At 41.1% G+C, this 21,744-nt stretch overlaps 1 protein-coding gene across 1 annotated transcript; it reads right to left on the bottom strand.

The window, feature by feature from the left end:
* Positions 1 to 3,131: 3,131 nt before the first annotated feature.
* On the bottom strand, positions 3,132 to 13,864 carry LOC134216307 (cell surface glycoprotein 1-like). The gene is made up of 2 exons (XM_062695225.1): positions 13,432 to 13,864; positions 3,132 to 5,782 (listed from the first exon to the last, which is right to left on the bottom strand). The coding sequence occupies exons 1-2, from the start codon at positions 13,441 to 13,443 to the stop codon at positions 3,689 to 3,691; spliced, it is 2,106 nt and encodes a 701-aa protein (XP_062551209.1). The 5' UTR covers positions 13,444 to 13,864; the 3' UTR covers positions 3,132 to 3,688.
* Positions 13,865 to 21,744: the final 7,880 nt, after the last annotated feature.

The raw sequence follows: 21,744 nt of genomic DNA, 5'->3' as shown, positions 1-21,744 counted from the left end.
ATCGTCGGAGTGACATTGAGGGACTCTAAGTGGAACTGTGCACCGGAAATAAGGGAGAATGGTCATCCGGAAATTTAGGGGGTTAGGTGTCAGGCCCTGCAATCCAGCCGTTAAAAAAACTCACGCAACGAACAATCAACAAGAGAGTACGGACCAGAACCATCGGCGAAGACCACTGCGACGAGAAGGGACTAGCGATTGGAAACTCGGTTCGTGGAACTGCAACTCTCTCAACTTCATCGGGAACACACGCATACTCGCCGATGTGCTCAAGGACCGTGGATTCGGTATCGTAGCGTTGCAGGAGGTTTGTTAGAAGGGATCAATGGTGTGATCGTTTAGAGGTAATCACATCATCTATTAGAACTGCGGGAACACACACGAACTGGGAACAGCTTTCATAGTAATGGGCGATATGCAAAGGCGCGTGATCGGGTGGTGGCTGATCGATGAGAGAATGTGCAGGTTGAGGATCAAAGGCCGGTTTTTCAACTTCAGCATAATCAACGTCCATAGCCCAGACTCCGAAAGCACTGATGATGATAAGGATGCATTCTACGCGCAGCTGGAACGTGAGTACGACAGCTGCCCAAGCCACGACGTCAAAATCATCATAGGAGATTTGAACGCTAAGGTTAGTCAAGAGGAGGAGTTTAGACCGACTATTGGGATGTTCAGCGCCCACCGACTGACGAACGAAAACGGCCTACGACTAATTGGTTTCGCTGCCTCCAAGAATATGGCCATTCGCAGCACCTACTTCCAACACAGCTTCTCGTATCGGTACCAGTGATGGGAAATGTCAAAAAAATGTCATGGCATTGCTATTACTAATTTCGTAATAACTTTTTCCAAAAGTCATCTACAGTTCGGATTTTTTGATTAACATGTAGTACTTAAAGGGTCCTAGAACTTTGTCGAACAGATCATTGTTCTAAATACAAAGTGTGAGCCATGAGAGCGAGATTAAAAAAATGTCACGAAATGTCATGACATTAATGTCATCTGACACTAATTCGGCTCTCACGCCTCCAATATCATATTTAGAGAAATTACCTATTAGAAAAAGTTTTCGTGTCATTTGAGGGCTGCATGTTTATATGAAAAACATAATTGTAAATGACTTGTGAGAAAAGTTATTAGCAAGTTAGTCCCATGACATCGATATGACATTTCCCGTCACTGATCGGTACCCCTGGAGATCAGCTTTGCAGACAGAATCACAAATCGACCACGTTCTGATTGATGGACGGCACTTCTCCGACATTATCGACGTCAGGACATATCGTGGCGCTAACATCGACTCTGACCACTATCAACAATGATCGGTACCGACGACCGCCGCGGTACGACTTATGGGCCAAGCACAATGGATACGTTTGCGTGCGTTTTGACAGTTTTCCCATGACGCCTTTTGTATCCATTGTATTTGACCCATTAGAGTGACTGAAGCAACCTGATCTCGCCACGTATCTCGAATGCGTATGCGCAGCTTCTCGAGTCAGCGTTGCCGGACGAGGGTGAGCTCGATGGGGCCCCCTGAGGACTGCTGGAATACAGTCAAAGCAGCCATTAACGACGCAGCGAAGAACAACGTCGGGTATGTGGGACGAAGTCGACGGAACGATTGGATAAGCACCATAATGTCCCTTTTTGTGTTTCCACTGCCCAAGTCTTAAAATTTTTTAAAAACAAAACAGCCTTATGATCGGCAGTTCGAACTGTGGACGTATGACTACTTCTAAAAATATACTCAACAATAGAATTTACATATCATATTTCTATTTCGTTCTATTTACTTCAAATGAAACCAAAGTTTTTGAAACCTTGGGAGTTTCTGTTGAAACATGTTTGGACAACTCTCTTTTATTGCTGCCTACTTGCCTTATCAATGCAATGGGCAGCAAAGGAACTTGTAGAGAGCTGATCTTCAAATTCTAACTCGCAACAAATCCAAATTTCTCATAATTGGTGACATTAATGGCAAACAACGCACACTAGGGCAGCCCTTGTCCAAACATGGAAAAAACCTCTCCATCATTGAATATATGCCATGTCCGTAGAGGACTACCGTTCTTATTAGCGTTTTGTACATGACGCATTTGGTGCGGTGGCGAATCTTTTTTGGCCGCAGTTTATTCTGGAGCCCGTAGTAGGACCGACATCCACAGATGATGTGCTTTCGTATTTCTCGACTAACATTGTTGTCAGCCGCTAGCAAGCGTCCAAGGTAGACAAATTAATCGACCATCTCGAAGGTATCCCCGTCTTTCGTAACACTGCTTCCCAGGCGGAACCCTATCGTGCTCGATTCCGCCAACAAGCTTGTACTTTATCTTCGATGCATTCACCAGCAGTCCAAGTTTTGTTGCTTCACGTTTCAGGTGGGTGTACAGTTCTGCCACCTTTGCAAATGTTCGGTCGATAATGTAGAATGTCATCCAACAGCTAAAGATCAATAAAGCAGCTGGTAATGATGGTATCGGTGGGGGCTGGTTGGATTCCATCGTCCGCTGAACTAACGTAGTCATCTCCTCCGCTGGCTGCCTTGACATTCAAATGTTCCTCGTAGTGCTGCTTCCACCTATCGATCACCACACGTTCGTCGGTCAAGATGCTCCCATCCTTATCCCTGCATATTTCGACTCGCGGCACGAGTTCTTTGCGGGATGCGTTGAGCTTCTGATAGAACTTGCGTGTTTCTTGAGAACGGCACAGCTGTTCCATCTCCTCGCACTCCGCTTCTTCCAGGCGGCGTTTCTTCACCTGAAAAAGGCGGGTCTGCTGTCTCCGCTTCCGTCTATAACGTTCCACGTTCTGCCGGGTACCTTGCTGCAACGCGACCGCCCGCGCTGCGTCCTTCTCCAGAATCTCTCTGCACTCTTCGTCGAGCCAATCGTTCCGTCGACTTCGACCAATCAAACCCGTTTTGCAAGATCAGACACCATGACAATGACGTATGATAAGCAAGCGGGATAAACTACAATTGTCGTTCGGGGGAATTTGATGGTGTGATATTTTTCGTATTCTATTGAAAAACAAAATTTTTGGTGGTTTCCTGGGAGTCTAAAAAAACTCCAAAACTCCACATTTCTACCTATGATTGAAAAAAAGCGAAGTTGGTGATTTGAAAACAAAATTTTATTTTTTTATATTCTGTCGCATATTGCGTTATCATCATCCGGATAGTTCTAAAATTTATTGAATTATTGACTCATTTGTATCTCACGATGGTGGTATACGATATTTCTCTCGGAATAAGCATCACACAAAATATTAAACTATACATAAATTATTATTTTATTGTTTCATTTCGCAATTGGAATCCGTCGTTAGCACGTTGCTAATATTTGTCGCACTCAACTTACCAACTAGTTAACAATTAGCGTAAGTACTGAGATTCTTCTGCTCCAAGATTCATCGAACCGCTATCATGGGCACATGTGGATGAAACCGAAGCATTATGAAATGGGAAGCGACACATGAGAGTTTGGCTCTTTATTGATCACCATCGCACGACGAAGCAGCGCGAGACAATTCAAACAGGCGTACAATGCGCGATGGTTGTTCTGAGGTTGACGTGAGTAATAAATATTGAGTAGAGGCTCAGATGATTTTACAATTATCAGTCGATCGCCACGTCTCTGCAGCCGCGCGCGCGGAAGCTGACGGGTCGCACGCAACGGAGCTAATAATCCCTTCCGCCGTCCTCCCGACCTGCGGCAGGATGATGATGGTGCAGGTGCTCGTGGCTATACTCAGCGTACTCGTTGGGGTGCGCCGCTCGGTGGCTTTGCTCCACGGCCCGCTCGTAGGCTTCGTGATCTTTCGAAGGGGCCGATTCGATGTCGCTACCGTCGGCGTGCGCCGATGTCTCGTCGTGGTGATGGGACGGTGCTGACGGCCGCGCATACTGGCGATGGTGGTGATATTCGTTTCCGCTGACCAGCGCATGGTCGTAGGAAGTTATGTGACTCGATGGGGAAGGGCTTGGGCTGTCCTGGTGGGGGTGGTGATAGTACTTAGGCTCGGGTCTCGATTCTTCATCGAATGAATGGTCCGGATTGGAAGAGTAATAGTGCGTGGGTTTGTGTTTGGTGGCGGGTGCAGACTCGGAGTAGGATGGATGTAGGTGGGAGTCGCTGGGGAAGTTGTAGGGAATGGTGTTGGATTTCGAAGGGTACTGCAGTTTGTGGTCTTTCTGAGATTTATATCGATAGCTTTGTGGTTTTACGTGGACAACGTGTTCTGTGTTGTGGGAGGGTTCATTTTCCTCTAAGTAAGTAAGGGCTTCAGAAACGGGAGTGGGCTTGGCGTAATATGTTTTGTACTCTTGAGGGGTGTATTGTGGCTCTTTGTGTTCATATTGAGAATAGGCCTCTGGGGTGGCGCTAGGCTTTGCATAAAGATCCTGGGACTCGTATTGTTCGGAAGGAGTTTTGTGTTCAGAATAAGTTTCGTCATGCGCCAAATAGGTTTCGCCATGTTCCTCGTGTTGTTTATAATGAGCCGAAGGTTCAGCTTGGTGTTCTTGATGCTCTTCCTCGTGATATTTTGGAGAGTAGCTCACGGCAGTTGGCCTTTGATAATGTTCGACATACTTCAGGGATTTTTGGGGATGACTTGCGCTAACAGTTTCTTTTTCGTAGTGATGACGGTAACTTTCACCTGTGGGTTTCTGGTACTCATAATGTTGCAAATTTGGTTTTTCGTAACGGGGATAAGAATCTCTCACGGATTGAACAGCTGCTGCAGTTGGAGTTGGTCTATGGTGTTGTATTTTGTAGTTATGCCCTTCGTATTGCTGTTCTTCCTCTCCATAAGATACGTCTTGGGTACTGTATGTGGGACTAGTGGGATATGCAGAGCTTGTTGGCCTGGGAAATTTGGGTGTGGGATATTTTTCATATTCCTTCGAAAAATAGGTTGACTTCGTTGGGGTTCTATAGGAGTTTGGAATAACTTCAGGATGGAAGTCTTGGCTAGGGGAAGGGCTTGGCTGCGGGTGTCCAGTAGAATAGGTGTATTCATGATAGGCATGGGAGGGACTTGCTGTCGCTTGTGGCTGAGCCGTTGAACGGTAACCCGCGTAACTGTGCTTATCGTTTGAATATTTTTGACTTGGTTCTCGATATTCCTGTAACTGCTCAAGGTCTGATCCACGATACTTTGTAGGTTGATCTTCAGATGCAGAAGCAACTTGTTTCGATTTCGCTAGCCTGTTGCCCATGTATGGATTGTAGTCTACTCCAGCATCGTATACAGAATGCACAGGGTAAGACCGGACGAACTCTTGAATCTGTTCGTGGTTATTGGAGTGGGCCGTTTCTTGTTCCCCTGACAACAAGTATGAATTTCCAGACGGTTCTAGCGACCTACTGGTTAGAGCAACAGCCGTCGGAATTGTTTCCGGTGTAGTTGCGTAACTAGGGGCAGTCGGCAAAGGCGATGCTTCGGGAACCTTTATGATTTTCGGTACTGGTACGGGAACAGGCTTACTAACCGGAATAGGCACCGGCACGGGGTGTGGGATTTTTACGGGATATGGCACGGGTACTTTTACCGCAACCGTCTTGGTAATTTTAACTGTTTTGGGCGGGACTTTGTGGCTTCCGACAAATGTACCCAGATTTATAAGCTTTTCGCTGACCTTCTCCAGATCCGTGAAGTTCTGGTTCATCTCATTGATGACTCTGTGCTGCTCTTCGATGACATTATCGATGTATGACCCAGCATTTGCTGTTCTTAGGTAGTGTGTTGAAAGCAGCACGCAAAGGTTGAGCTAAAAGGGAAAAGTAGTTTGGTAGATCAGTTTAATTAGACCGCTTGACTTGATTTCGACAACATTTCATGTTTTTCTAATAGGCTGGATAAACTGGATTAATAGAATAATAAACTGAATTTATAGAATAAGCATTAAGCCTTAGCGCGGAATTACAGAGTTATGGTTCGGGGTGTACCTGAAAAACCTGGAAACCTAGAAATTCAGTCAAACCTCCATGAGTCGATATTGAAGGGACCATTGACGCATGGAAATATCGAGATGCGGAGTAGAAAATCCTAGAAAAGCTGTTTGAAGGGACCATCACAGTAACCCAGAACATAATTTTTAATATGGCACAATTTGCGTTTTATCCGATGGAAGCCGATAAGTGACCGCATTTGCGTGTTGAGAATAAAGGGCAAAATTTTCAACTACATCCTGATCAGCATTTTTGCCCCAACGAACGATAATCCTGAAGACGTAAATAATGAGTTCTAGTAGAGCCTTGATAAGGCCTACGGAGAGTGCCCAACACACGATGTAATAATTCTCATCGGGGCTGCAAATGCGCAGATCGGAAGAGAAAGTTTCTTTCGTCTTGTCATTGGTACGGAAAGCCTTCATTCCGCTACCAACGATAATGGTTTGCGACTAGTGACCTTTGCTTATGCTAGAGGGATGGCAATCAGGGGTCCGCGACGTTTGGCATAAGTGCGTTAGGCATAAGCACGATAGGCATAAGTATGCTAGACATAATGGACGATAGGCATAACGGACGTTAGGCATAATGTACGTTAGGCACAATGAACGTTTGGCATAATTCTGCCTTATTTATGTCATAGGCTGTTCTTTGGGTCATTAAGCCTAACGTCCATTATGCCTAACGTACATTATGCCTAACGTCCGTTATGCCTAACGTCCATTATGCCTATCGTCCTTATGCCTAACGGGGTATACCCGGCAACCAGCAGTACCTACTTCGCCCGTAAGATTATCCGCAAGCACACCTGGCAATATCCGAGTGGAGACTATAGACACTATAGGTTCCATAGACGAGCTGAGGCGAAGGCGAGTGTAGCCAAACGAACTGTCAGTTAGTGTAGCCAAACGAGCATGACGTCACTATTGCAACCCAAGCAACGCAGCGTGTGACGTCAAATTCGCGTGGTACACTGTGAAAAAGTGGAAAAACACACATAATCGAAATAACCCAACCGTGCCTGCGCTCGTTTATGGAACCTATAGTGTCTATAGTGGAGACACTTGCTTACAGATAGACTACGTGCTGATCGACGGGCGACATCGGATCAGTTCAATCAAAATTAATAGGACGAGACCAGTGGCATTCTAGCTGAAATTCCGCTTGAGGCCCTTTCAAATCATTTCAACAACACTTGTACACCTGCTGGTATAAATTGCGATATTGACACTACCAAACGAGAGGTGGCGATGCTGCGTATTTATATCAATGTAAATTTGCATATACAGCAGTGACAACTGTTGTTGACTGGCGTAAGTTTTGAATGTTACTTTTGTACACTCTAGGTGGAGAGCAGTCATAAAGAAATTTGTAGTAAACCGCTTGAGTTTAGTATGGAGCGGTAATCAGATCTCAGTTATTATTTAAAGTTGCAAAATGCAATAAGGGCATAAAAAATCAGAAAAAAAAATTGTAGCTTTTCTACCTAGGTCACATATCGCTGTGATGCTTAGTTAGTGAGAACGAGTGATTTGTCCATACAAGAAAATTCATTTTACTACAAATGTTGTGGCGCCATCTCTTTCAACCAGCACCTTTGGCCCTGTCCTATTGCCTATTTCCGGGGATTAAACCACCCGACTTGGACATTATTTTACAATGTTGTGAAAACTCATATGTGAATATGGACGTTATGTGAAAGATATTGATTTGGAAAATGTATTGGAGGCAAGGATGTTAACGATCATTCAGTAATTTGCGTTTGACCATTTAGTAGTTTGTCAATAACACATTCCAGAAGCTGAATTTCAAAATATGTTGTATGGTGGACTTCTAGTGCGAAGGTTTTTCTACAACTTTGCCTGATGGTTCGTTATTAGAATTCAACTAATAACGGAGTTAGAGCGCTAGTTGCAGTAACTTAAACTGAATGATTGGAATTTTGTTATCATTTAGTCTAAGTTACTGAAACTATAGCTATAACTCCGTTACTAGTGGAATTCAAACAACGAACCATTAGGCAGAGTTGTAGAAAAACCTTCGCACTAGAAGTCCACCATACAACATATTTTGAAATTCAGCTTTTGGAATGTGTTATTGACATACTACTAAATGATCGAACGCAATTCACTGAATGATCGTTAACATCCTTGATTGGAGGTAACCACTTTTCCTTGCGAAGGCCGACGGAGGTCCTTCGTAGCTTAGTTGGTCAAAGCACCAGTCTAGCGTACTGTAGGGTCATGGGTTCGAGTCCCATCGAAGGGAAAGTGGTTACCACCAATACATTTTCCAAATCAATATCAATCAATGTGGGAAAATATCCATAAAGCTGTAAATACAACTGCGCAGGAAGTGTTAGGCACTGCACAGCGACGCCAACGAAATGGTTGGTTTGATGAGGAGTGCCAGCGAGTGATGGACGAGAAAAATATTGCTAGGAGTCGAATGCTAGTGGCTCGTACCCGTTCCAACAGAGAGCGATACAGTGTAGCAAGGGCAGAAGAGTAACGAATCCACCGCAGAAAAAAAGGCAACACAAAGAGAGAGTGATAGCTGAAGCACAGGAGAACATGGATAGAAACGATATGCGAATGCTCTACGCAACTGTCAATGACCGCCATGTGCAATGACCGAGAGGGGATTTTGCTGACACGACAAGACTATGGTGGCAGCTAAGTGGAAGGAGAATTTCGAAGATTTATTGAACGGTGAAAATGAAGATGTATTAAGAAGCAGGATGGACATAGTCGGCGACGTTCAAGCTGTGGAACCACCAACGCTGGACGAGGTATAGAAGGCTCTAAATGAGCTGAAAAACAGTCATGCTGCTGGGAAGGACGAGATCCCGGTCGAGCTTCTCAAACATGGAAGTGAGCAGCTACATCAATCAATCCACCACATTATCCAGAAAATATGAGAGGATGAAGAACTGTCTGCCGGCGGATTGGATGGTCTCATATACCCAATCTAGAAAAAAGGGCACAGACTAGAGTATGTCAATTACAGATGGATCATCCTTCTGAACTCGGCGTACAAAATCCTGTCGCGTATCCTGTTTAATAGACTGAGACCGCTTGAGGAGTCCTTCGTCGGCGAATTCTAGGCATGTTTTCGTGGGGGCCGATATACGACGGATCAGATGTTTAGCATGCGGATGATCCTTGATGAATTCCGGGAGTACAACTTACAGACTCACCATCTGTTTAATGATTTAAAAGCAGCGTACGATTTAGTGAAAAGAAATGAGCTGTGGCAGATAATGTTCGAACATGGTTTTCCGGCGAAACTGATTAGACTGATACGTCCAACGCTGGATAGCTTGAAATCAAGTATTCGGATTAGGGACGAAGTGTCAACTTCGTTTGTGAACCTTAGACGGATTGACGGACGACATCGACCTCATTGGGATCGATCGCAGAGCAGTAGTGGAGGCTTTTGTCCTACTGAAAGGGAGACGGTGAGAATAGGCTTAACCATTAACTCTACCAAGACAAAGCGCATGGTGGCAGGTAGAGATAGAGGAAGACCTAGTGGTGTTAATGCTGAGGTAGTGCTTGATGGGGATGTGTATGAAGTTGTTGAAAAATTTGTTTACCTTGGAACGTTTGTGACATGTGACAATCACGTTTCCCATGAAGTGAAAAGACGTATTGCTGCTGCGAATAGGGCCTTTTACGGATTACGTAACCAGCTTAGGTCCCGCAACATGCAAACGGAAACGAAATTTGCTCTATACAACATTCTGATTCTACCAGTGGCCCTTTATGGAAATGAAGCATGTACGATAAAAGAGGCGGAACGGACAGCTTTCGGGGTTTTCGAGCGAAAAGTGCTGCGTACAATACTCGGAGCGAAACTAGAAAATAGTGTGTGGCGCAGACGCATGAATCATGAGCTGTATCAAGTATACAAAAAAGGAAATACAGTATCCCCCCGCTTATCCGGACCTCGCTAATCCGACGACTCGTTAGTCCGGATCTCGCTAATTCGGAATTTTCCGGATTAAAAAGTATCAACACCCATTTAAACACATTAAGCTGTCAGTTTTCAAATTTGTGCTGTGATTTGGTTTTGGCTCATTTGTATGGATTTGACAGTCGGATTAACGAGAGAAACCCCGATAGCCATACATTTGTCGGATCAGCGGGGGTATACTGTATTGTGAATCGTATAAAATACGGCAGACTTCAGTGGGCTGGTCACTTAGTGTGAATGTCGGAAGACAGAATAGCGAAAACAATATTCAACAGAGAACCAGATAGAGGCAGGCAACTTCGTGAAAGGCCACGAGCACGCTGACTGCACGCGATGCAATCGGACCTGGGGACCCTAAACGTTCGGGGAAACTGGATGAACATCGCCCAAGACCGACGATTATGGAGCTGTATAATACGTCAGGCATAGGTCAATATTATATACAAAAAAACGCGACAGAGGAGGAAGGATGGTGTCTAAAAATCTCAAAAAGTAGTGGACGTCTATCCATAGTTCACACTATGAAATTCGGACGGGTCGATAAACAACACACTGAAGATGTCCACAAGTAGTGGACGAAATACGTATTTATGTAGACACGAAAAAACAAATTAGTGGAAGTAAAAGGAAGATAGTTTTTTTTTAGGCCGTGTAACATTTTTCTCTAAGCCGCTCGGAAATAATTATTAACGAAAATAATTATTAATGCAGATTCGTTTAGAAATGGCCGTAGCAGATTTTGACCTTGAACTTTTGCACATTGTGTTGAGCATTGTATTTTTATTCATTGTAAATGTGCTCTACAGAAAAAAGATTTTGTTCTATCTTGTAGTAACGTCATATGAACGAAATAGAATGAATAAAAAATAGTATTTTCAAATGTTCAAATGCCCTTATTTTAATACAACATCCGCCATTACGCATTTTTGTCACAGGTACCCCTAGAGACCAACAAAGGTACTCCAAGGTTACATGTACCTTAAGTTGAAAACCGCTAGATTTTTTTGCACAAAGTGTAGGGCAACACTTTTTGCCTTCCAATGTTTGTTTACAAAATAAGTTACGCCCAAATCGCAAATCAGTCCTGGTTTGTAGATGCTTTTTTCGAGTAGTTTTCATAATTCATTTCCAATAGGGGCCCTCCTTAGCTGTGCGGTAAGACGCGCGGCTACAAAGCAAGACACCCATGCTGTGGGTGGCTGGGTTCAATTCCCGGTACCGGTCAAGGCAAGAAAATTGTCTCAACTTCTCTGGGCATAAAAGTATCATCGTGTTAGCCTCATGATATACAAGTGCAATGGTAACTTGGCTTAGAAACCTCACAGTTAATTTTTTTTTTTTCTTTCCTGTCGGGTACAATATCTACTGCGACCAGATATTTGATCTATTGTGGCGACACAGTTAATTACTGTGGAAGTGCTTAATGAACACTAAGCTGTGATGCGGCTCTGATGTGGGGATGTAATGCCAATAAGAAGAAGAAGAAGATGCAGCCCCAAATTCAAGTACTTTAAAGTTATTACAAGATCTTTTTTTTTTTTAACATAACGAATCAACATATACTTTTGGATAATAAATTTAATATAAATTTGAAAAAAAAAAAAAAATCAGAAAAATTCCTGGTAACTTCATCAAATTCCCGGGTTTCCCCAGTTTCCTGGGTTCCCGGGAGAGTGGCCGTATGTTATTATGTTAAACTAAATTTCTATAATCAAATTTGTAAGAAACTTGGTACATAATGTTGTTAAAATATGTAAATTTATATAAAAAATTACACTGCTTGAAACTAAAAGTTTCCAAATTTGGTTACAATTTTATTAAAAAAAAACATTGTGTTAGAAATTTATAACAGAATCAGATACAAAATATATTGTTTACTGTGCAGTTCGAATTTTTTACAGGTCGTAATAGGTCAGATTATGACTAACAATCAGATTTTTTTTTATTTGAACAATATTCTTTCCAAGAAAATGAAACTGAACTCATTGCAAATTAGGCCAAGTTTTCAAATTATATATGCGTATTGTGATCTCTGGAAGACTTTGCTACATCCATTTTTATTGCCTATTTTAGGCCAATTCCTTGTTAAGCTTTTCAAAATAATATTTCAAGGAATGTAATTGTCGCGGAAAAATGCAAAAAAACAAGCAACAAAAGAGAGTAGCGATAGTCTTTGTCCTCATCTGCAAAGGATAAAGAGAATGTTGTGTTCCATTTTATTTGCAACAAACATAGAGAGGTAATTGTTGTGAACTTTTCAAACTGTTATAACTTATATCTTTCAGAAGTAAAACACAAATCATGTTAACAGATGGTTAAGTTTATGTCTAAACATCATCATCATCAAACATCATCAAAAGCCGACTACTTGCCGACAAAAATCCCACTTTTGCCGTTTGGGACAAATGCTTATTGCGAGTTGAGTTTGTCCCAACATTTACAAGTGAGGACAATGTTGTTGTCATTGGCAATCTTGTTGTTTTACATTCCCTGGATACAACATCGGGTTTTCGAGATTTTCAAATATCCCCGTGCTTAAAATAACGTTTTAAACTTTGGAGGATAAACCGCGTATATCCCCGAATTTGCTTTGCTTGCCACAATTTGCGTAAGAAAGCCGCCTAAAAATAAATTCGCGTAAAATAGAAATCCAGTACGTATAATGAAATATTAATGTAAGTTAATCCAAACGCGTACACTAACGTCGTTTTTTTTTTCGCGAATAGGTTTTATGAATTTCTTTATTTACATCCACAACTTCTCATGCTTCAATTGATTTTTATTTAGATTTTTGGTGTTTTTTTATTTCGTGATTTCAGGAAGAATTCTAAAGTTTTACATGAAAACGTCGTTTAGAATTAAAGTAGTCGCCTAAAACGTATTGAGAAATGACGTTGAAAATGCCATTCCAAGTCAAGTAAGGTATTGTAATCCCAGTGCTAGGACCACCGAATCTCTCCATCTCCACACACATCAGTATACAGTTGCTGCTGATCCTTTCCCACGTTCCACTAGTTCTTTAGAAAACGTGATTGTTATTTGTATCCTTTCGTAACAAATAGTTAATACTCGTATGATTTTTCTTATTCGTTTCACTTTGCAAAGTTTATCAAGTGCACATACATTTCTGGCGCGTTCGACATTTTTCCACTCTGTTGCACACATCAGTTCAGAATAAGGTTCATGCTCCTGATTTTCATTAGCACAGCTATAAGCGTTGCCTCACACACTATCCTCTGTTCACGGTCAGCTCATTCAGCTCCATCTCATCTGATAGATACACATTCCTATTTGCATTCATAATGGCACGCTTCACTGATTGCAGTTTATAGAACAGTTACATTCGTTCACATTGTTCAAGCAACCACTTGATCTGTTTTTTTTTCTTTATTTTTCATGTCTTTGACCTTTTCTGCACAGCAACAGGTGCCGCTGAAGTTCATTAGCATAGAATAGATTCGACAGAATGCGCCCGTCTCAGAACACTTACAATTTTCCACATCTTCGTCGACCGCGCACTTTCAAGGTTCTTCTGCCAAATAGGCTATTCACAGTCCATTTGATTGGTCAATACGATTCACTGCTGCTTCTACTGAGGAGGATGCAAAGAACTTCGATGGATGCTGCTGCTCTTCCGAATTAACTTTTCCAACCGATTCCCACTTGTAGCTCGAATAAAGCGATGGATAAGTGGATCGCCTTTCGCCTTTCTACGCCAACGCCTTCGCCTACGAGGAAATGTGTTTGGAAGGAAATTGCACTGACTACTGTTTGCAATTTCACCAGGGCGTACTACTTTTATACACTTTTCACCAAAACGTTGTGGTTGGGCTCCAGGTCTTTGAATCGGTCGCTTCGCCCTTCACCAATTGGGGCATCGACACAATGGTCGAGAGGCCTACGAAAAATCCGCACCACCGATGGATGGTTCTATTCGGTGCCCTGCTAGAGTGGTTCGCAGTTTGCGCCAGATGGAGCAACGTTTACTTTATTGAGGCTTAAGGAAAGAGTGATCCATGTTTTCATATTGGCAAAAAAGAGATTCGTTGTTTATTTTTGTTAAATAATTCCCGAGCAGGAGCGACGACCTCGATAGCAGAAATTGGTATGATTTAGAGGTAAAATACAAAAAATAATAATACCAAAAACTTATATGCAGAATACTTGAGGCATACCATGCTTAGGTATTTCAATACCAAACGAATAATAATTGGTTATGCATTAGGTATTAAAATTCAATTTAATAACTGAGTTTGTTATGGCTTATGTATTGTGCATATTAGTTTTTGGTATTATTCCTTTGGTATTTTACCTCTTATGCAGGGCTAGTTCATAACAGAGTATAGTATCAATAACAGAATTAAGTATTATTGAGCCAATTTCTCCTGCTCGGGTTTGGTTATTTCTCTGGCTCCCCCAAAGTTTCGTAAGCTAATCTGTTGCTTTTCGATCTGAAAGATAAAGGAAAATCCACTGATGTGTTTTAATTGTTGGAAAAAAGACTACACAAGTGACCAAATTAATAGGTTTTTCGCTACATGATTAGCATTTGTAAGCTCACAGTGACGAAATCCAATTGTTTGGTTTAAATGCGGCCTTGTAATAAACGTTGGAGATAAAGAAAAGGAGTTCTGTCCAAATAGTCCTGCTCCCTACGTCGCAAGTAACATTTTGGTGAAACTTCAGTTGACCATAGTAGGGAAACATGATTTGGTTAGATAAATAATAAGATAAATGAATAAGAAAAATGCGATAATATGTTGACATGCTTGACGTTCCACATAATAAATGTTAAAACTGCAAAGTCAAAAATATTGTTCGCTAAACACTCAACAATGACGATCCGCTAGAGAAACACCCTGGAAACCCTTACTTACAAACTAGTGGTATGAATTGATCGAATTCTGCCATCGTCCGTTGTCGTTAGCAGCGGTTTGTGAGACATACTACAGCTTAGTCTGGAATCGAAAAATTAACGCAATCTACTTCTGGTTTGATCTCGGTATAGTGAGAGAGATTGCAATTTAACTTTGTATGCACGTCTTTCGTCCAATCAATCAACACCAGGTGCTCCATTGTACAACAATTCTGAGGATTTGAAAAGGCAATGGATTTGAATCCTCCTGCCTTATTGACAGATACGTACAGCACGTTTGCCGTAGCAGGAAGCAATTAACGGGCTGCTCTCGGTCATTCCGATTGGAAGTTTGGTGTAATGTCTTGTCTCCTAGAATTAGGTGTCAATGTTGAAGGAGGATTGAGATATTGGGACAAATGATATAATTGGTATGACGTTGAGGGGGTCAAGCACAAAGGGTGACAAAAACATAGGTTTGAAAAAAATGTGCGAAGTTTTTCAATATATTTTCGTTCCATATAAATTGTACGAAAGTTCCAAAAATTACTAATCTTCTGTGAATTTTCAGATAAAATCAGAGCATTTTTCGCTGTAATCAACTCAAATTTGATCAAAATGTTACTTACACCCTTCTGCTTCAAACCCCCTCAGTTTATTTCTTTAAAATCCGAACTCGAAAAAAATTCCAAGTCCCAAAAAGTCCTTTTTTCATTTTTTAGGTAGAGGAGGTAGAGGTAGAGGTAGAAGAGGCGGGGCTAATGGACCCGCTTTCTTGGATATAAAAATGCAGCGTTCCCGCGCGCGCGAGCGAGATGAAGAGCCTGTAAAGATGAAGGGCCTGTGGCCACACACACCTGTACATCAATGTAAAACCCAAAAAATAAAAAATATTAATTCAAAGTAAAGCAAACGTGCGCGAGCCATTTTGTTCTAGATTCCGTGGAGAGCAGTCCCAATCTGCAAATATTTTATTTCAGCCGATGGCGTGGGCAAAGCGCCTAGCGGTATGGATGCTGCAGCATTGAATTTTAACGTGGATGTTTGTTACTGTATATCGTCGTGTGACCGTCATCAGTGCTAATGAAAATGACATTTTCGAATTTCAAAAACGACATTGCTCACAAGTTTTATTACCCCAAAATACGACCCCATGTTAAATTTGAGCTCAATCGGACATGATTTAGGGGTGCCATCAATTCATCAATTTTTACCCATGAAAATTTTCCCAAGTGGGTCCTAAGGAATAGTCGAAAATCGAAATTTTGTTTTTGATGCCAAATGACTTGAAAATGCATGAAACGTCGAGAACTGATGCTACTTCAAAAAAAAAATTGTTTTTGAGGGAAATCGATTTTTTCTCTTAGAACATTTTTGGGACTTGGAAATTTTTTCAGATGATCAAACTTTTTTCATCGAATTTTAACACCGGACGATACGCAAACGTTTTCGTAGCCAAAAATATCGCCTTGTGCAAAATTTGAGCTCAATCGGACATGATTTAGAGGTGCCTGAAATTCATCAAAGTTTTGAAATTTTTACCCAAGGGGGAACCAAAAGAAAAGTCGAAAATCGATTTTTTGTTTTTGATGTCAAATTTATTTATTTATTTATGAAGCGGGCTTGGTAGTCATATGGCTACTGCTTCTGCCTCATACGCAGGAGGTCGTGGGTTCAATCCCAGGTCCGTTCCATTCTCCTACTCTGTATCTTTCTCTTTATTTCTCATGTTCTAGCAATCGCTAGAACTGGAAATGGACTTCCATACCGTTTCCATTACTATTCCTATACCTTCAACTTGAGTATTCTATCAGTAATCTGATAGAATTGGAAATGAACTATAGAGCTTGTTTCCTACATCCAATTAGAAATTCCATCAGTTACCTTCTCCTATCTATCACATTGGCAACTCGTTAACCAAGATGGACCTCTGCCTCTACAACCTAACCCAGAAATTCCAACAAATTCCGCATGAACTCGTGGCAAGTGCAGAGGTATATTCGGCTTGCAGTGGGCGAGTGATTGCATCATCATTTCCTCCCCCTTCCCTATATTGACTTGCATTCTGACGTGGCAGGCGCCAGTATGACCTAACAAATGAGATCATCAGTACTTGTACATTGAAGATGTGTGCTAGTCCCAAGCAAACATCTGTTGGTTCCCTGTGCAAGAACAGCTGATCTGGTCATAATGGAGTAGCAACTACGAGCAGTCAATCAAGCTCAAGCTCAAGCTCAAATTTATTTATTTATTTATTTATTTATTTATTTTGGGTAAAAAATTCAAAACTTTGATGAATTTTAGGCACCTCTAAATCATGTCCGATTGAGCTCAAATTTTGCATGGGGTCATATTTTGGGGTAATGAAACATGTGAGCAATGTCGTTTTTTTTTTTTAAATTCGATGACAATTGTTTTCTCAACCATTTCATTGGCACCCTAATCAGCAGTACTCAAGTGAAAGTATTCTGAATATTGTGTGATCGAGAGTCTATTTTCGACAGTAAGTAATATATTCTATTTTGGTTGCTGTTGGTAATGACAGCCCTTACTTTGTATTCACAGAAAAAAATAATGAATAGTAAAGAGCGCGTAAAACTTAACATGCGGAAATGTACGCTATTTTACGCTGAAATGGCCCTCTTCCTAACAAGATTGCTTACAACTTGTATGCAATATTGACTATTCACGTCAAATATTTTAAACATTCAGGCTATATCCCGTGTGGAATTACGCTAATAATGGCGTTCCATTTATGTGCATGATTTTTAGCTTAAATTTCAGTGGATTTTTCTATCTGTGTTGTTAAATGTGCAAAAACGATCCGTTAGTAACATCTGAATGTTCCATAAAAAGCTACCACAAATCCATAAAATAGTTCAGGAGTATCCATAAAGAATAATTTTAAGATCCATGACTAAGCTAAAATTAAGCAATTAATAGGAAAATATGTTCCGTAAGACATGATCAAGAACACAGATAGAAAAATCCACTGAAATTTAAGCTAAAAATCATGCACATAAATGGATCGCCATTATTAGCGTAATTCCACACGGGATATAGCCTGAATGTTTAAAATATTTGACGTGAATAGTCAATATTGCATACAAGTTGTAAGCAATCTTGTTAGGAAGAGGGCCATTTCAGTGTAAAATAGCGTACATTTCCGCATGTTAAGTTTTACGCGCTTTTTACTATTCATTATTTTTTTCTGTGAAGAACAATATAATTTCTTATATTTTCTCATGAACGTATGACAAATGATCTATAAATCCTTGGAAGATGTCCCATAAAAAATATATTTTGATGCATAAAAAATCAAATTTGCGCAATTTTTATCGTGATGATGATTTTTATTTTTTGTCATATGATCCATAATTTTGAAAATATGATCCATAACGCTGGGAAACAAGGCTAACGAGAGATTCTGAAACAAATCCTCCATGGATTATCAAGAGTATCCCCACAGATTCCCAGGGGTATCCCTCAACGATACCGAAAGGAATTCAGTGTGAATTCTTCTGGATTCAGGTTAGAATTCTTTAGAGATATCAATGCAAATTCTTCAGGGATTCTGATGATAATTCCTTTCTGATTCTGACGAGAATCCTTCTCGGATGCTGCTAGCACCTGCTGGGCAAGCAGAAGTCTGCTGGAAAACTGTTACTCCAGTCCTTGATGGATGACCACATGTCTTCGACAGTTGGCGAAGTACCACGATTGCTTTGGTTGATATTTTGGTGGCTATACGGTGTTGTTCATATTTAGCTTACTTTGATGCTTTCAAATCAATTATTGCGAGAAAAGAGGAAACTTTTAATTTTGCTGAGCAAAGAAGAAGCACTTCGAGACGAGCCAGCCCAGGGCTGAAAGTCTCGCTAATAAAGGCAAAAATAAGAAGAAGCAGACTAAGTGTCGAAAACCTTAAACGGCATGCAGTGATTATGCATGCCATGCACTGTACAACAAGTGTTGATATTTCTTGATATTAAGAATGTTCGAGAAATCTAAAATGTTTCAAAATCACATAAATATATAACAAAATGCCTTGAAAGTACCACATTGTTTAACAAATATAGCGGCCATCAACACTCGTTCAAAGTTACATATTCTCGTTGATTTTAATAATCAACATACACACAAAAAAACAACATTTTTTACCGTGATTTGACGTTTGCAGAATAGCTTCCCGACATCATTCCACGTCGAGCATCCGTGCGAGACGGTTGTAAGTCTGCGTACGGTCTGCTTCTCATTCGGTTTTTTTTCCTGAAGTACAGGTAGTGGTTTTTTTCCGAAAGTGTTTTGAAGCATAGTGCTTGAGTGGAAGTGGTACTTAACTGTAGCAGTTAAGTAGCCATTTCGTTGGTTTTGCAACTACGCAAAACTTTGCAGTTTATTCGGCGTCCATCCCAGGCGCAGGCATCATCGTCCCACGCCGACAGTCATCATCCATCGTGCGTCTCCACCAACACAGACGCTGCCGTCCTGCCACCATCCATCCACCCAGTTGCAGTGTTGGGTGCGGCGAGAACACCAACAATAGCGTGGTTCGCTTCGACCGCACCACCGGCGAGTGTCCATCGAGCTAGTGTGTGCTGCCAGAACTGTTAGCCGGCAACACAGCAGTGTGAACGCAAGTATTTAATTGAGCTCCCTCTCATTGTTCCCTCTCTTCTCCATCTTATTGGAATAGTTTTTCTTTCTTTTTACTCGTCTTCCCTCTGTCCCAAATCATTATTTTGTTTGTGTGTGTGTGTTTTTTTTTCTGCCCTTGTGATAATTGTTTAGTTTTAAAAGAGATTGTGCCTCGCTGCAGCGGCGCATTTCGTGTCCGCAATGCGCGAAGGCGAAGTTGGCGGGGGTACTTCGTATTCCATGTCAGATGTTTCGTTGCATTCGGGTGTTCCAAACCAAAACGAAATGGACACCAGCAACGCTAAAATTTCCTCTACGAGCCCCCGTCCCAAGGTCTACCCTCACGACTCTAGTATGTTGTTTTCTTTCGACCCAAAGGCAAACGTTTGAATATCAGCCAGATTAGCAAAGATCTGGAAAAGCGATTTTCGTCTGTCACGACCATTGACATGGTTGGGTCCAGTAAACTCCGTGTCACGGTCAGTGATCGCAAACAGGCCAACGAGATTGTCACCTGTGAGCTTTTCACTCTCGAATATAGGGTGTATTTACCGTCAGCAGTTTGTGAGATCGTGGGTGGTGACGGAGGGAAGTATGACATGCGACGATTTGAAACAAGGTTTCGGTCGTTTCAAGAACGTTTCTTTGCCTCCTGTTGCGATATTGGATTGCAAACAAATGTATTCGGTGTCGCAGGAGGGAGAGAAGCGGAGTTATTCCCCGTCTGACTCTTTCTGCGTCACTTTTTCCGGGTCCACACTGCCTGACTACGTAGTGATTGGCAAACTTCGTCTACCTGTTCGGCTGTATGTACCGAAGGTAATGAATTGTGTTAAGCGCATTTTACACCTCCCGTGAACGTGAACGTGAACAAACTGTTTTTCGATAATAACTTCTTGATGCATACTCAAATCGTGAGGGAATCATGTTCAAATGAAAGACAGATGCTGCATTTAGGAGTGAGATGCATAAAAACATGAAAAACATCAATAATATCAGATTTATGAGCATTCCACGGTCATGCCTGTGAAATCATCGTGAAATCGTATCTGCGGTGAACTCATCGCAAGTGTAAACGCGACGGTGAACATGAACGTGGAGCTGTGGTGAATTCAAAAATACAAGGAGAATAGATTGATTTGGATTGGGAGTTCACAGCGACCGAGAGTGTTTACTGTTCTCGTTGAATCGGTTTCGGTAGGTTCCTGCTTTGTGTGTCGCTGTCGCTCATTTTAATACTCGTATCGGTTTGGTCGGAAGGAAACTAACTCAGTAGTTTCTCATAAATGAATTGTATTTCTTTTTCATTATTCGGTAATATTATTTTTTCTTTTTAAAAATATTTTTTATTTTAATACTTCAATCATTCGTATATTCAATCGAAAAATTTATATTTTCATAGATAGATTACTTCATTCATAAAAAAATAATTCATTCTTTTTCTTCTTCCTCTTCAATGGCTCTATATTACCACTGAATCTTGGCCTGCTTCTTTACTCAATATGCCATTAACATTTCCACAGTTATTATTTGATGTTTCTATTCTGTACCCGTCTATTGCATGGATATGTGACTTAGATACTCTATGGCCAGTGAGTCGAGATTGTCGAAAACCCGAAAAAAATCTTTTAGACCGCAACGAAAATCGAGAATACTCCGCCTTTGCCGACAAGGCTAACTAGAAACCATTGTATTTATTCATAATTTTTTTTATTTATGATTCATATTTGATGTAATAGTTAATTTATATACAAAAGAAATACGACTGGAAGATTTGTTTTTTTATTGGTGTTTTATTTTTATCAAATTACACTGGATTTTGTTTTTACACGATTTACATTTTCTCATTTTTCCACTCATCCTAAATGTTTAACGCATATTAGTTAACATGTGATTTTTCTTCGATTTATTCTGGATTTTTTGAAACATGTTGGGAAGAGTTTGGTGGTAAATTGAAGTCACACGATCAAAAATACGAGCGAAAAAAAATCGTGTAAAAACAAAATCCTGTGTATATTAATTTATACGGGTCTCCAGTAAGCCTTGCGAGCAAAGGCGTAGGATTCCCAACACAAATGGCGAGTTCGATTCTCGGTCCGGCCTAGAATGTTTGCGGTTGGAAACATTATCGGCTCCCTTCCAGTGTATCTATTTTACTTGCCACACAAGATACATACTTATGCGATTTACAGCTTTCAAATTATTACTCTAGAAGGTAAGCCAAGTTTCAGTGGAATGTAGAGCCAATGCACAATGGGAAAATCCGATTTCGAAGAAGGAAATTTTTTTAACTTTCTTTACGAGCTATTT

The sequence above is a fragment of the Armigeres subalbatus genome, chromosome 2, assembly GCF_024139115.2.
Source record: "Armigeres subalbatus isolate Guangzhou_Male chromosome 2, GZ_Asu_2, whole genome shotgun sequence".
In the NCBI taxonomy this organism is placed as follows: domain Eukaryota; kingdom Metazoa; phylum Arthropoda; class Insecta; order Diptera; family Culicidae; genus Armigeres; species Armigeres subalbatus.
The sequence above is the reverse complement of the archived record's forward strand: the minus strand, read 5'-3'. Positions and strand labels throughout refer to the sequence as shown.